Genomic DNA, 16,504 nt, shown 5'->3' with positions numbered 1-16,504 from the left:
TTGAAATCACAGCCAGCTAATGCTCCATCATGTTACCCACCAAAACGACAGAGCAGAGTACAGACTGTAAGGCTGGCACTCTGCATTAGGGATCTGTGGAATGACAAATAACACTCAGTGTGAATGTGCAGCTGTGATTTACAACGTGAGGCATATGGAGAGTTTCATTTTAGCAACACCTTTAATGCATCAAACAGTCAACAACATGACATTTAAATAGTTGCTCTTACCAATGACGCCAATCAGTCATGACTATATTACCTTCTTTTAACTGTTCTAAATAACTTAAAGAGGCACACACAGTGTTTACAGCAGAAGCTGAGATATCCTAATTTTCATTACCAAGCTTACCAAACACTGGATCCTCCATTTCCAATGATGCAACTCAGTAGCATTTGTCATTATAGCCCTCCTACCTTGGAGAATGCTATGTCTTTCCACTGCTGGTGTTTTCTCATTTGTAACACAGGTTTTTTGTTAAACATTTGAAGCCTCAAGCCCAAACTGAGCTAACCTCCACAGCCACACGATACACCAGTTTCCACAGGCTGCAGAAAACTCCCCCTGACATCTGTTTTGATTTTAGAAAAAGTGGAATGCCACTTAAGCCATTATCTTATATCATGTAAATAATGATCAAATGTTAACAAGTTCAAGGTACAGTGTGGAGTTCATGTAAACACAATTATATTCACACCCTTTGTGTATACTTAGGTCTAACAAACATGTTCACTGCACTTACTTCCTCATAAACCATTTACTAAGCTGTTTTTTTCTTCTTTTTTAACACCACTGACACTCACATTACTGTATAGTACAACATTTAGTTTGCAAGTGTTGTCGCATGACACCAAATTATGTGGTAATCTGGCTCCTTCGTGAGATATCATGCACAGACGTATTACAGGATGACCTATGGACCAACCATCATTGCCTTTCCTTTAAGATGGAAAATTCTGTTAAAAAGTTGTCAGCTGATGATGAGGTCAAATTCTGCAGACTGGAAGGATTTTAGCAAGTGACTCAATCAGCAACAACTTTTAAAAAGAATTTCCAGAAGAGATGGAAAAGTGTATTCTATTGACAGGTAGAAGAGGCAGCAAGCAAAGGGAATCCTTTAAAATGGAGTCTAAAAATAAAATCTGAGCTGTGCCTCTGTGCTGATGGGCTCTGATGGATCATCCATGAGTCAGTGGAAGCCCCACCCACCACTGACACGTTGTTACCAAACAATCAGAGCTCGCCCACTATCGAGGACCCCTAAGAAGACCTCTGCTGTATCGCTGCACAGTGATACATCTGCTAGTCACACTCTTCCCCCACAACAAGCTCGAGAGCCAGACGGCCAGAAACAACATGCAAAAGATTGGAATTGCTCACACTGTGAATTTCAATCAGTCACCTCTGCTGTGTGATTCTCCTGTCTGCTTGGTGTTTGGTATTCCTTTGAGGCCTGACTGGCCCTGGTGAATGAGAACTAAGGAGTCTGGGAGCAGCTGACTGCAGGGGAGGTGTGAAGGATGGAGGAGGTAGAGAGTGGGGGAGACAGGGTGGTAGTGGTCATAGTTTCAGGGCTTTACAGGATGGAGCAGTGCTTATACTGGGCTCTGACGAGATTTAAACCCGTCAACTAGAGCTGCTTCCTACACACTGCAGACTTCTCACTAGCTCAGATGACAATGTGGGATATTTGCAAAGCTCAGCACTGACTAAAGTCCAAAATACATTGGTGCTGTATTGTCCACGCTGACCACATAATGAAGGCAGCATATCAGCTGTTGCAGTTCTCCATGGTGTCCACACATTACAGTACAGATGTGGCATCAGATGTGTTTTGGCAGATCTCACAGCCCAATACACAATCACTCGAGTGTGTTCAGTGTGCAGACTGGTCTGGAGGTGTAAGGAGGAGGCTAGGACTGGGTGATGCCAGAAAAAAAAAGTTAATATGACGTGTAGTCCAACTTTGTCAGAGGGAAAGATGTGCTAAAAGCTGTTCCGATGGGTCATGGAAGTGAGTGGAGTGAAATGCTGATGTCATATAGAGAGGGGAGACACGCTAAGAGGTAATTTGAGGACAATGGCACACAGATAGATAGATAGTGTCCTCTGGAAGACATTCATAGTGTTGCAGTTGTTCACATGAAAAGTGCCAAAAACAGTTGTATAAATAATGAAAAATGAAGTTCAAACCCTCTCAGTTGTCATTATAATGTTGTTGTACCGTCATTGTTAGCTGCCACGTGGCTGCTGAAATATACAACATGTGGGTGTTTAAAGCTGTTGAAGGGCACCTTTATATAATAAAGTTTACTTACATAGAACTTTTCTGTGATGACTTTAACCAGTACTTTAGACTTTAGAAATGATAATTTAGAAATTGGCTTGTAATTACTGAGTAATTGACAATACAGGACAGTATTTTCCAGAAGCATTTGAATAATTGAAACAGTTAGGAAAGTTACCAGAAGTCAGAGAACTGTTAATAAAATAAAAGGAGCGAAAGTGGAGAAAAGCTCTTTTAAAACAAATTTGGAATAGTCCTTAAAACAAAGGTAGAGGATTTCATCTGAGAAATTACTTTACCTAAACCTCAGATATTACAGATGTGTGAAGTGGTGTTAAAAGAAGTAGTTGAATAATTAGTGAACTGATATAATTACCCTTTCAGTGAATAATATGTAATGAGTAATTGATTACACTTGGCCACCAGTGGTATGTGCACGCATGAGCATAGCCAAAGAATATGCTAGGGCTTGTGGCTACACATTTGACGTGGCATTCATTATGCAGCCTCTGTGGAACACTAAACTGAGTCAAATTCAAGCATATCTGTTCTATCAAACACATGGACAAAGACAGGCAACTTGATAACAGCTCAATAATACTCCAATTCAAACAGCAGCTGGGACACCCCTTGCAGTCCCATCAAGAAGACTAGTAGGTCTTTCCTTGCCTTCTCTCAACTAATTTGACAGCGTCTATGTAGTGTATAGTGAAACTGATCCAAAGGAGCACAGAGCAGTCTGAATGGAAAACTGTAAATATGGCAAAGTAAGAAAAGAATACAATTTCCTTTCATTTCAGTGAACTTGTAAGCAGCATTATATAAATCAATCACGTGTTGCTGTGACATCAGCCTGTGCACTCATATGTATGCTGCTCACCCACACGCTCACCCTCTGGGAAACAAAAAGATAGCGTACCCCTTCACCACCCAGTGACCACGAATGGCTCCGGCTTCGCATGTGGGCACATTTATTGTTGGTGCTGTTACTGAAGTCTGTCTGTGGCACTTCCTTCCCATTTATCTATGCAGCAGTTGTGAAAGATGGCAAGGCATAACTGCTTCTAGACAAGTCATGAAAAGAATTTATTACCATATCATCCCCTAATCGGACGCAGTGATTGCCTAAAAAGACAAAACATTGTCTTGTTTGATCCCATCTTAAAATGCTCACTGTGTAGACAGAAAGAGCATCAAGGCATGGGACAAGGTATATGAAGTGAATGGTACACACAGCAACTTGAGGTCCTGTCTTTTCTGTGGTCTTGTTACTGTATTGGTGGATGCAGAGAGAGGTGATATTATGGGTGGAAAATACCCTCAATCGAGGGTAATCATAAAGATATATTAAAAATGACATGACTGGTGAGAAATAGATGGTGAGATTGGGAGATTGGCTCCTCATATGAGGAGCCACGCAAAATATGTCAGACTAGACTAATGATTTCAAGTCCACTTTATATTCTCAGTACAGTATTCTGTGTGGACTCAACAATGCGCTGTGTGGCAATACTTAAGACTCGAGCTATGTATGATGTGCCACTGCATTTGTACCAGTGTTGTGTTTTCAGTATGGGGAGTATGAAAATGCTATTATCATTGATATAAATTGTATGGACAGAATATTAGAAATGCCTTTCAGTATAACATAATACTATTCACACTCCTAAATACAGACCTGATGGCTTATTGTTAAGTGAGAAACTCACCACCCTTCACTAATGACTTAAATTCTTAATGAGTCACTTTCTAATAAGCCATTGAGTCTGTAGTTATAAATACATGTCAGCAAGTCATTAAAAATCTTTCATTTTTAATGAATAAATATACAGACTATATTTGAGTACATAATGATTGTACTGTTCAGTAATCATGTCCTTTTCAGCAACTATACAAATTTGTACTTTGAAAAGGTTCATTTTTGACCTTGTAAACACTCATTGTACAAGAAAATCTAATCTACAAACTATATATACTTTTACTTTATTTGATAGCCAAAACTCTATATTCTGAGAAATATAAGCCCTCCAGAGTGCAATAAATAATTCCAACACTGGATTGAAAACAAGTAGTGTTCTCAACATGTCCACTACATTTTGCTAAAAAACCTGAAATCTCATTTTAGTCTCACTAAGAGACAAGGGAATAATACATAAACAAATGAAGGAATGGTTTCAAACTCAGCACAGGTCTTATCAGTTGCTCAATGTCACCATTATGATGATAAATGAAACTGGCATTTGCATCAGTGACAGGCCTAATTAAAGTAAGTAAGTAAGGTTTTAATCATATAGTGCTTCTTAAAAAACACAGTTAGAAAGTGCTTCACACACAAAGATAAAAAACAAAAAAAAAACTAAGTTGAATAAATAAATAAGGTAAAAATACATTACAATTTAACAGACAGGACAAAATTGAACCAAAACAAAGCCAGGAAGAGAGATCTATAACAAAGGCTTGTCTATAAAGATGAGTTTTAAGAAGGCGTTTGAAACAGTCCAGAGATTCAGCAAATCTGAGGAAGATAATTCCAGAGGGTTGGGGCTAAAACTGCAAAGGCACGGTCACCCTGAGTTTTGCAGTTGGAGCAGGAGATGGATAAAAGGCAGAGATTAGAGGATCAGAGTGGTCGAGAAGTGGAATACAGAATGTGGAGATCAGAAATATAACTGGGAGCAAGGTCATGCAGAGCCTTAAAAGTAATCAACAGCATCTCATAGTTTATTTTGAAATTTACAGGAAGTCAGTGGAGGGAAGCAAGAGCAGGTGTGACATGGGACTGTCGGCTAGTTCTCGTTAATAGCATGGCAGCTGCATTCTGAACTAACTGTAAACGGATTAGAGCAGCTTGATTGAGACATGTGTAGGAGACATTACAATAATCAAGGGGAGAAAATGAAAGTCAATGTCAATCAATAGTTCAAAATGATGTCTGTAAAAGACATCATATATTTGATTTTTGCGATATTTCTTAGTTGAAGAATACAGGACTGAACAAGCTTAGTGACATGTTGGTCAAAAGTCATGTACAAATCAAAGATGACACCAGGATTCTGAGCTGCAGATCTGATATTTGAGCAAAGTAGACCAATAAACTGATCAACTGCAGAGGAAAACATATGAGTACCAATTAAAAGAATTTCTGTTTTGTCATAGTTTAGTTGGAGGAAATCAATGACATACATTCCTTGGTGGCAGCAATTATGGGGGAAGGACAGTTGATTCAGGTTATTGGCTGAAACAGGAAAATAGATCTGTGTGTCATCGGCATAACAGTGACAGGACACGTCCTGAAAGTGGCTAAACCCAGAGGAAGCATGTACCATGAGGACTGATCCAAGGACTGACCCCTGAGGGACACCACACAGCAGGGGAGCTGAGGAGGACATGATTGTTGATACTAGGGCTGGGCGATAAAAACGATAGCGATATGTCTCGCGATAGACGCATCGTCGATATCAATAAAAAATGTGTTCCATAAAACACTCGATAATTTTTTTTTCTTCGTCGGAAGAAACCTGATATTGGGAAGCGAGGTTGGTTGCATGAACAAAGGCACTCGCTCTCAGGTAACTGAGCAACGTAGGGAGTAATCGCTGATCAGTGGGAGTGACACGCTAACACGCCAATCATGTAACATTATCAAGTTCGGTTGCGCCATCGTTGTCTCGTGTTTGATGCTCCGCGAGGTGTGAGATGAGAAATAGAAAGCGCTGCAGCGAGTGAAGAAATTGTCGATAAAACAGGGAAAGTCAGCTCGCCAATATGGCAGTTTTTTGGATTTTATAAGTCGGACCGTAGTTAGACCAATATGATCTGTAACTTATGCAAGACTGTCGTCCCCACCAAGACCGGTAACACCACAAACTTATTTAACTACCTTAGCCGCGCTCACTCTTTGGAGCGCAGCCGTATTCGCCAACGTCCAACAACATCTGCACCCGCAGCACCACCACACAAGCAGCTGACCACCATGCAGAGGTATCTGCTTCAATGCCTGATGACAAATTATCTAAAAGGCACGAAGACGTAACGGAGGCAGCGGCATATCATATAGCTAAAGACATGCTTCACTGAGCACTGTGGAGAAGCCAGGTTATAAACATCTCTTACACGTACTTTTTTTTTCACACTTGCAATAAAAATATAATTGAATAGTTCATGTATGTTTAGAGTAAGAAAAGTGACTAAAGTTGTTCATATGTCTAGGCTGGTTTTATAGTTCAGTCAAGTCCACCTCAGTTTCTGCTATGTTTCCATAACATTGCACATATCTGAAAACATTTTATTCAGCAGAAGGTGAATCAGCTTGTGAACTTTCTGCACTAAACCTGCAGAAAAAAAGTTCTCAGGTTTCTCTCTGTTTACATTTTTACACTTTTTACATTTATTATTTGAGTGTTTTCCATGGTTGTGTTGACATTTCCTTTCCTTTCTGCCTTGATAGCTGAGGGGATTATAATCAGAGGAAGGTTCAATTTAAAATAAAAATTGTTTAAATTGAATGTATTTTTCTCCCGGTCCTTATTTTAAATAGGTCATGAAAAATATCAATAATTATCGATATCAACCAATATAAAACACTTATATCGCAATAGAGTTTTCAGCCATATTGCCCAGCCCTAGTTGATACAAACTTAAAATATATATTTGTCAAATAGGAATGAAACCATTTTAAAGCTGTACCAGAAATGGTACCACAGTTATACAAACTGTCAGGTAAAATGGCATGATCGATGGCATCAAAGGCAGCAGTCAGTCAATCTAGTTGGATGAGAATGGACTACTCACCTTTGTCTGCATACATAACAATATCATTGGTTTCTCTTAGTAAAGTAGTCTCAGTACTATGCTTGTGAAGAGCTTTGTCAAAGATTTTATGATCTTCAACTAGCTTCAGGAGTTAGTCAGTGGGAATTTTTTCAGGGATTTTGGATAGAAATGTAGCTTGGAGACTGATCCATCCATTATTCTCTAACTGGGCTGGATCTAGAGAGGGTTTACTAAGAAGTGACTGAACACTGCCAATTTTAAAATAGGGATGGACCCAGATGTGAGAGAGTGGTTTAAAACAGAGAGCAAGCTGGGACCGAAGACAGGAAAGATGGATTTCAGGAATTTTGTAGGAATTCTGTCCCATGGAGCGGATGAGTAAAGTAGGATGGCTGACTGTTGTGGACGGTAAAATAGACAGTGGAAAATTGGACATCAGACCATCAATCTTGACTACAACAAAAGATAAAACATTTCCACAGTCAATAGAATATTAGATGGAAATGACAAATGAAGAGGAGGGGGATTTACAGGCTGGTTAATTGTGCTAACCAGGAACCTTTGGTTGTGTTTATTACTATTAGAGGGGAGCATTCTCCAGGTTTCACTAGGTTATGACATGTGATCAGAAAATTGAGGATGAAAATTGAAAATTGAGGATGATTAGACACAGACTGAAAGTTTCAAGTAGCAAAGACTGCTGGAATAAGGATTTTAGCTGGACTGGAATTGTTGCAGCAAACTGTAATCAGATGATCTAACCTATCTAGGCATAATCCTCACAGGAATACTGTATGAAGCCAGGGAAATACAGTCAGCTGGACTCACTACAGGTCAAGAGGACCATATGACACAAGGACCACATGATGAAAGAAGGACCACATGATGTTTCTCGGGTTCATGCTATTCCTCTGATAGACAGGTGATGAAAAGCTCCCAATCTGTCCACAAATTTCCAAAGGTCAAGAATGAACATGCATTCAAACATTAAAAAAAAAAAAAAAGGTCTGCAAAGGTTGGAGTGAGAACATTCACTCACCCTTATTGTTAGACTTCAAGAAACCACGCAATACATTTAAGTGTAAAACATTATGAACGTGGCTGTGCTTGTTTACAAGAAAACTCCACACGATACCTTTAAGAGCATTCCTTCCTCTAGCATAAGTTCCAACGTGCCTAACATGATGGCTACACCACAACAGACTTGACATAATATATATACATTTGCAGGGATGTATTTTCAGTGCTTATCTAAAGAAACATCCAATGAGAGCAACAGGGAAGTAAAGTTCAACTCACAGGTCACCAACACTGTAAAATTACCCATGTCCTATTATTACCCATGTGAACACACACAAACACACAGCTGCTGCTTGGAAATCCATCTGACATTTGCATGTGCATCTCCAACACCTACTGTTGGTTCACACATACATGGCTGTATGAGAGCGGCGCATTATGTGGGATTGAGAGGCAGTGTGATGCCTGCTGGTTGTGTAAGAGTGGAGGAGGACGAGGTGGAGAGGTGCATCCACACAGTCATGATCTGAGTGTGAAAAGATGGCTGACACACACACTGCACGTGCCCAGCCAAGTTTGTGATGAATGTTGACTTCTCTGCTTTCCAGGAATTGCTTATACAGTAGTGATGTGATTACACAGTACAATAATTACCACTTGTATGACTCTGAGGCCTGTAGTGTCACAGTGGAAAATGTGTGAAAATGGCCAATTAGGTTGTTGCAGCTGTGTGTGTCCAGTTCACATTACTGTTGAGTAGCCACAACAAAATGTATGTTATTACATGACAGTGGGTTCTCAAATTTTTAAACATCATCTTTTTAACGATGCAACATTATTGTGCTTTATGCTATGCTAGGCTAACCATATTCATACATGAGACTGATATTGGTCTTCTCGTGTCATTCTTGGAAAGAAAGTGAAGAACACAGCTAATTATTTGTAATTAGCCTCGCACTGTTAGTCCCTTATCACGAGCATTGCCATGCCCCTTTATTCCAGCACATACCACTGTACCGCACTGTTATGAAACTGAAGACATGAAACTGAGGCGCAGGACATTTGACCTCTCATAGACACCTAAAAAGTCTGGAATTAACATGTTCCTTAAATGGCATCATGGGTGTTGTATATAATATAATACATATATAATAAATAAACATGTCAGTTAGTGGATCAGATTTAGTTCCAGTGCTGTTTTAGCATTACACTGTGTTAATCCAAAGCTGCAGCTTCTCAACACTGCAGAGCTGAGAAGCAGCAGTACAGTAAGTACTACCATGCCTACTGCACTGGCACAAAGTCACTGTGTGGAAATATCATTTATATCTAATTAGGCTCAGGGAAAAAAAAATCTTTTATTTATTTTTTTTTCTTCTATTATTCTATCTTCATTAATTACTGTAATTATTATCTGACTACAGATAACATAATAAAACTGACAGCACAGAAATAAATAAACAGACAGAAAAATTACAATACTAGAGAGAGAGAGAGATTCAACAGAACAGAGAAATATTCTGTTGACTTTCTCTATTTTTCAAAATAAAGCGGAGCTTCATGAGCATTTTGGCTTTATGAAAGATAAACTTCACACTTCATCAGGTCTGTGCCTTTTTTAATGGGGATATGAAATTAGCTGATATTTCTGGCAGCACAGAAAGCAAAGTATCATATACTGAGTTTGTTTACTGACAATTTCATCTGCCTGGTGACACAACATTTTCTCCCCCATCAAAAGAAAAACACAGGGAAATAAAGAATAGTTAATGGCCCACTACGCTGGAATTGGATTTCAACACACACATCGTGAGACAAGTCAGAGTTTACAGAACACCCCGGAACATCAATCCCCCACACATCCTGGTCATATGCAAAAGTTCAGTACAGTCCAGGCTGCCATCTCTCATCTGTCTGATGACACATCTGCGTGGTGCAAGATTACTTACAGTGCCTTCCAGCTAATAGGGTGCACATGAGTGTGTACCCTACAGTGAGCAAGCTAACTATCCATCCATCCATTTTCTATACCGCCTATCCCTTTCAGGGTTGCGGGGGGCACTGGAGCCTATCCCAGCTGTCAACGGGCGATAGGCGGGGTACACCCTGGACCGGTCGCCAGTCGATTGCAGGGGCAAGCTAATTAAATTATTTTTTATTATTTTACTTATTATTTTTATTATAGCGTTTTTGTACCGTACAGTATGAAATTAGAGCGAAAAAAGCACACAAATCCTTAGTTTCGTCTTGATCCAACCTACATGTAATACTGTACAAATAAATGTGTGCAAAAACAAAATTCAACCTGGACAAAATGTCTATCTTACCAAGTTATTATTTATTAGTTATTGAGTGTATAAAATGTAGATTACACAGAATATGAAACCGTGCTAATCCTTTTTGACATATACTCGATTGAAATCAGCCCAAAGAATGCATTTAATGTTTGACCTCATCAGATTCATTGATTTTTGTAAATATCTGCTTATTCTGAACTTAATGCAGCTGCACGTTTCAAACAAGCTGGGACAGGAGTAACTGAAGACTGGGAAAGATGTGGGATGCTCCAAAAACACCTGATTGTATCATGATTGGGTATGAATAGGCACCATCAACAATCCATAATACTATCAAAAGATTCAAAGAACCAGAGAAATCTCTGCATGTAAGAGGCAAGGCTGGAAACCAACATTGAATGGTCGTAGCGTTTGATCCTTCAGGCAGAACTGAATTGAAGGGCGACATGATAGGGTCTAAGCTATCACTACATGGGCTCGGGAGAATATCAGAAAACTGTCTGTAAAGATGTTTTGTCACTGTGCAAGTTACAACCATGTATCAACATCCAGAAATGCCACTGACTTCTCTGAGTGTGCTGCACTCTGATGAGTCAAATCCTGGACGTCCCTGTTTAGTTCAAGAGAATGCCAAACCACATTCTGCGTGTTTTACAACAGCATGAGTTCACAGTAAAAGAGTGTGGGCAGTGTTGAGCGACTGAAGTTGTATATCAAGCAAGATTGGGTGAGAATTTGGCTTTCAAAACTTCAATAAATGTTGTTAAAAGAAAAGGTGATGCAACACAGTGGTAAACATGCCCCTGTCCCAGCTTATTTGGAATGTGTTGCAGGCATAAAATTGAGAATGAGCGTGTATTTACAAAAAACAGCAAAGTTAATCAGTTTGAGCATTAAATATCTGTCTTTGTACTTTATTCAGCTGAATATAGGTCAGAGGACTTGCAAATCATTGCATTCTGCTTTGAATTATTGTGTCATACAGTGTACCATCTTTTTTGGAATCAGGATTGTAGATGATATTATGTAGATTATGTAGACGTTGATTATATCAGTTTTTTCCTATATAAATTTTCCTGTTCAACAACTTTGTATAAACACTTGACAATCTTGAAAGAAGACAAACAAGTGACTGCTCGTCACCTTCACAAGACAGGTCGTATGTCAAAAAAATGGAAATTTGAATTCTAATGATATTTTTTTACCACAGCACTTGCTTTACCCACTCTTGCTAACCTGCAGTTCATTTCATCTGGAATTATGATGTACTATACAGCATACTATGCCTGCAAACAGTCAGTCGGGGGCGCTCTCTCCCAAACACAGCCCCATGTCCTCTGGTGTGTTACAGCCAGAACACCAGTGAATGCCTAATGCGCTAACAAAGACAATGACACTCAGAGGGTGCCGGCCATTAATCCACTTAGACTTTTTGCCGTGTGCATTTCCACGATTACAGGGGCTGGTCAAATTCTATTAACCGTGAGATTTGAGTTTCTGCCTGAAGACAGGCAGGCAGATGGCAGGTTACCATTCTAACCACGGGCACAAACAAGGCTTGCTTTTATTTCACAAAACTTGCTTCTTGCAGAGGGACACACGTGTGACGATCTGCTGTGTGAGATTAGTGCAGCATGTGTATGGTCTTTTTCAATGTGTTTGTAAGGAGATCAGATAGCTGTAGTCCCCCAGTTACTGCAGTTAATCATGAAGGGGAGAGGACTCAGGGACAGGGAAGCAAAGAATGTAGGCCGCGTCAGGAGGTGCTTGGATGAGTGAGGGTCAAGGATTCCATTTCCACAGGGTGAAGATATTCTGGGTTTCCAAAATCATTTTAGACCTTGGCAACATATATCTGTGATAAAAGGTTCACTTTTCAAGAGCTTTTGTCCATAGAATTCTTGAGCTAATGGAACTTGCAAAGGCGCCGTCACATTACATGTAGTACAAAAAACAGGTTCTGTGATATCAAGTGGTCGTATGCATACACTCTGTTGTTCCGTACATGAACAACACAATGCATTTTGAGTTGCTTAAAAATGTGCCTTTGCAAACTAGACAGAGACTGAATAGGGTTTGAGTTATAGAAGGGGCAGTGTTGTGAACGGGATCACGGGCTGGGCTCCTCACACACAGACAGTGGACAGCAGCATAACTTCAGAGCACAACCCACAGTGAAGGAAAAGATAGACAAGGAACTCTTCTGACTGAATCATAAGTAAAAGATTTGTAATAACTGGTAAAGTGATTGAAGATGGGGTAAAAAAAAAAAAAAAAAATCATTCTTGACCATAGAACCAACAACTGAGAAAACAGTCTCACCATAAAGTCCATTTAGCGGCTACTCTGGAGGTTTCAATCATGTCGTGATCTCAATTAGCAGGTGAAGTTTCAGCTTTCCATTGAATCTTTGAGTGCTTAGACTAACATCTACAATCCCATGATGTGGGCAAATTCCATCTGCTGATGAAGATCATGTGAGATTATTAAAAACTCCACAACATATAGTAAATGGACCTTGTAATGAGGCTGCTTTCTTAATTAAAGATAACTTTATGAAGGGGAAAATACTCCCACAATCAGCATCTCCCCCATTTCATTAATTTAGTATTGTGTAACTCAAGTTGCAGACACAGCCACCATTTTTTTGGGCAGTTTGCTTTCAAACTGGCCACTTTCATGCTAACCTGACAGGTACATGCCTTATTGATACAGCATTTCAGTCTACAAACTCTCACAAGGAAAGCAGCAGCACAGTCAATAGACATTCACAAAGAAAATGACAGTTCAGTCAATAGACCCTCTTCAAAAAAGCTTGAGGTTGGATTTTTCAGTCTATATAGTGCTTTCTATTTGTCACCAAAACAAGTACATACAAGAGACAGACTTTAAAATCTTTCTATATTTCTGCCCCTGGAGCTTCACTCATGTAGGGGTAAACCTTGAAATCAGCGCTCATCATGTTGGCAAAAAAACAACCATTCACCTAAAACCCAGATAATGATGCCATGATGTATTTGGATATGTGTCTTGAATGTCATCAAATTATGTCATAAAAAAACAGTTTGTTTTAAAGTTCATCACAGGCAACAAGAGAATACTGTTGCAACCGCAAACATTACTGTTCAAAACAAAAGCCTCTACAATGTAGTTAATGAGCTCTAAAAGTCACCGTAGATTCTTGAATCGGTGAGCATCCTGACTATTTCCTGGAATAATGTTTGAAAAACATTGAGAGCTGCTGAATAACACAAAGAATCATGCTGAATGTAATTTGCATCAGTCGGAGGCACTGGATGTGTTGTTTGCATCAGGCATCAATACTGCTGAAGGAAAATGGGCAGTTAAAAATAAAAGCAGCCGAGCATTGTCAGTAAGTTTCCAAGGCGATCATAAAAAATGTTCAATAGAATTGATGACATGCCAGCCAACACAGTGGGATGTAATGCATTTTAAACAGATGCAATCATCTTAGATTGGCCACTTTGTCATCAGCTTTGAATTTGGCAATTGCTGGCAGCTCAACTAAAAAAGGATAATCAATACGAAAGAGGCCACTGAAACAAAGAAAACAAGCACTTTTCTGCAAAGCAGAGACAAATGTGCCCCTTACAACACGCTGGACCACCAAGTGTGTCCCCTGAAAATACAGGGGTTACTGGGAGGTGTCAGTGATGCTACTACTACCGTGCTATAAAATACTCCATTGCCTGTGAGTTTATATATTATATCTAATGATATACTTTATATATGCTCTGCTATATATAACTCATGCATTAATGTTTTGCCTGTTTTAAATAGGGTTGCAACTAATCATTATTATGGATTAGTTGGTTCTTTTCTTGATTTGTATATTTGTTTGGTAAAAAAGTCACACCTTTTGTCTAACCAACAATGCAAACCTCAGAATTCACCAATCACAAAATTGACCAAATCTAAGACAAAGAAATGCTGCTTATTGTCATATTTGACATGCTGCAACCATGAAATGAGAGGGAAGTCTGGGCGTCCCTGCTCAGACTGCTCCCCCCGCGACCCGGCCCCGGATAAGCGGGAGAAAATGGATGGATGGATTTAGCAGTTATCAAAACACTTGCTGATAATTTTCAGGTGTGTGTGTTACTCACAGACTCTGTCGTAGCTCTGCTGTATCTCTAGATGTTCCCAGTGATTGAAGATTCTTCTCTAGTGTGACAACTGGAGGCACAATTGAAGAATACAAACATTAAGAGTGAACTGGACTCACAGACATACATTCATGCATCTCAGAGTTAATGTGAATCTTCCAGTCATTCCAAAACCCTACTTTGAAACTAATTCAAGTCTTAATTAAACCAAGATCTAAAGCAAATTCTCAGTCTTTGTTTAATAGAGGCTCCCCACATTTAACCACTGTAAAATGGATGAGCAGTCATGTCAAATTTAAATCTATCATACTCTATGAATCTTAAATTCAGGCTTTGTTTATGAACTAGTCATACACATCAATCATACACCGAAATGTAGTTCAACCTTTCCTCTGAACCTGACACCAAAGCCATTAGATTGAACATTTTACTAAATCTAAACCTACACATAAATCAGCCTGAACACTAAAATAAAGCTTTGTATCTGACCGTCCCCTAACTCAAATTTAATATGACTATTAATCTCAAGCTAAACCCACATTTTAATGCTGAACTGGATCAAATAATAATCTAAACTAATAATAATATAAACCTTAAGATCAACCCTAAATCTTTAAATAAACCAGATGCTACTTTTAAACCTGAACTAAGATCATAATTCAGAACCCAAGTTTTGACTCTAAAAACAACAGTTAAATTCAGTAAATTTAGCCACTTTCAAAACTGACTCTAAACCCCAGAAATGCTGCTAACTTTTCTCAAAACGATCTAAACCCTGGATTTATTAAACCCTTATCTAAACCCTGTAGAAATTTGCCATAATTCTGAATAAAACCTCTCCCAAATGTAAAAAAAAACTCCACACTCAACACCAATCATAAATCTACTTTAACTCTAAAACTAATTTTAGCCTTAAAACTAGTACCAACACTTTTTTGTAACTCAGACTCAAGATTTGATCCTAAATTAAACCTAAACCTAAATTTAGTACTATTTTCAATCTTAAACCTCATCCCAAGACATGATCCTAGATTTACTAATGATAACCTGAACCCTCAAACTAAATTTAACCCTAATTTGAAACCTAAACCAGTTTTAATCTGAATGTGAACCAATTCCTCCTTCTCATCCCGAAACTAAAGATTTAAGGCTAAAGTAATGTAAACCTTCATTTAATAGTATCACTCCCTCTAATCTCATTACAAAATCCAAAACCTAATTCATAAACTGCCTTCATCTGTAAACATAGCTCATAATCTCAGAATCCATCAGAAGAGAGGAAGATTGGTCAAAATGTCCTTGGTCAAGGGTCTCAAAGTATTTACTGTATGGACAAGGACAAATGCTCTCTCTCTCTCTCTCTCTCTCTCTCTCTCTCTCTCTCTCTCTCTCTCTCTCTCTCTCTCTCTCTCACACACACACACACACACACACACACACACACACACACACACACACACACACACACACACACACACACACGCACACAGACACTTTTACTGATGAATGGGCTCCTTACCGTTGGCGTTGATCTGGAAGATATTGGAGGAGGTCTCCTGAAACACGTCTTGCAGTTCTGAGGGACTGACCTGTGTGGCTTTGGAGAAAACATGATATCAGCAAACACTTCTCAGCCCAGCGGAGCATGACACTGCAAGAGCTGACCACACAGTGTAGGGACTACTGTGATGAAACAAAAACAATATAAATATCCAGGCTTGAACATTTACCTCTCTGTCTATCTGGTTATATGTGTTTTTCTTGTCTGTCCACTTGATATCTTAAAGGTCAAAAAGGTGAGTGTTACTTTCTGAGTGATCAAGAGGAGAACTGCATCACTGCTGAGAGAGGGTATGATTGCCATAGTCTGGCTAAGCACATTGCTCAGCACGAAACCACATGTATGTTGTTGTAGTTAGTTCATTCATTCATCCATTCACCTTCATACTTCATTTTCTTCTTTCTTTGTTGTGCTGCCCCAAAGTGACCAAAAATATTAA

At 39.1% G+C, this 16,504-nt stretch overlaps 1 protein-coding gene across 3 annotated transcripts in view; it reads right to left on the bottom strand.

Annotated features, from left to right (window-relative positions):
- tsnare1 (T-SNARE Domain Containing 1) overlaps window positions 1–16,504 on the bottom strand; it is a 188,596-nt gene that overhangs the window by 103,406 nt on the left and 68,686 nt on the right. For all 3 annotated transcript variants that reach the window (XR_011602346.1, XM_070966480.1, XM_070966479.1), the window contains exons 3-4: window positions 16,024–16,101; window positions 14,505–14,574 (exon numbers count right to left, since the gene is read on the bottom strand). Coding sequence is in view for 2 of the 3 variants with exons in the window: in XM_070966480.1 (XP_070822581.1) it covers window positions 14,505–14,574; window positions 16,024–16,101 (148 nt within the window). In the remaining variant the exon portion in view is untranslated. The remainder of the gene's footprint in view (window positions 1–14,504; window positions 14,575–16,023; window positions 16,102–16,504) is intronic.

The sequence above is a fragment of the Chaetodon trifascialis genome, chromosome 7, assembly GCF_039877785.1.
Source record: "Chaetodon trifascialis isolate fChaTrf1 chromosome 7, fChaTrf1.hap1, whole genome shotgun sequence".
Taxonomy (NCBI): Eukaryota; Metazoa; Chordata; class Actinopteri; order Chaetodontiformes; family Chaetodontidae; genus Chaetodon; species Chaetodon trifascialis.
Note: the sequence above shows the minus strand (reverse complement) of the source record. Positions and strands in the feature narration are given on the sequence as shown.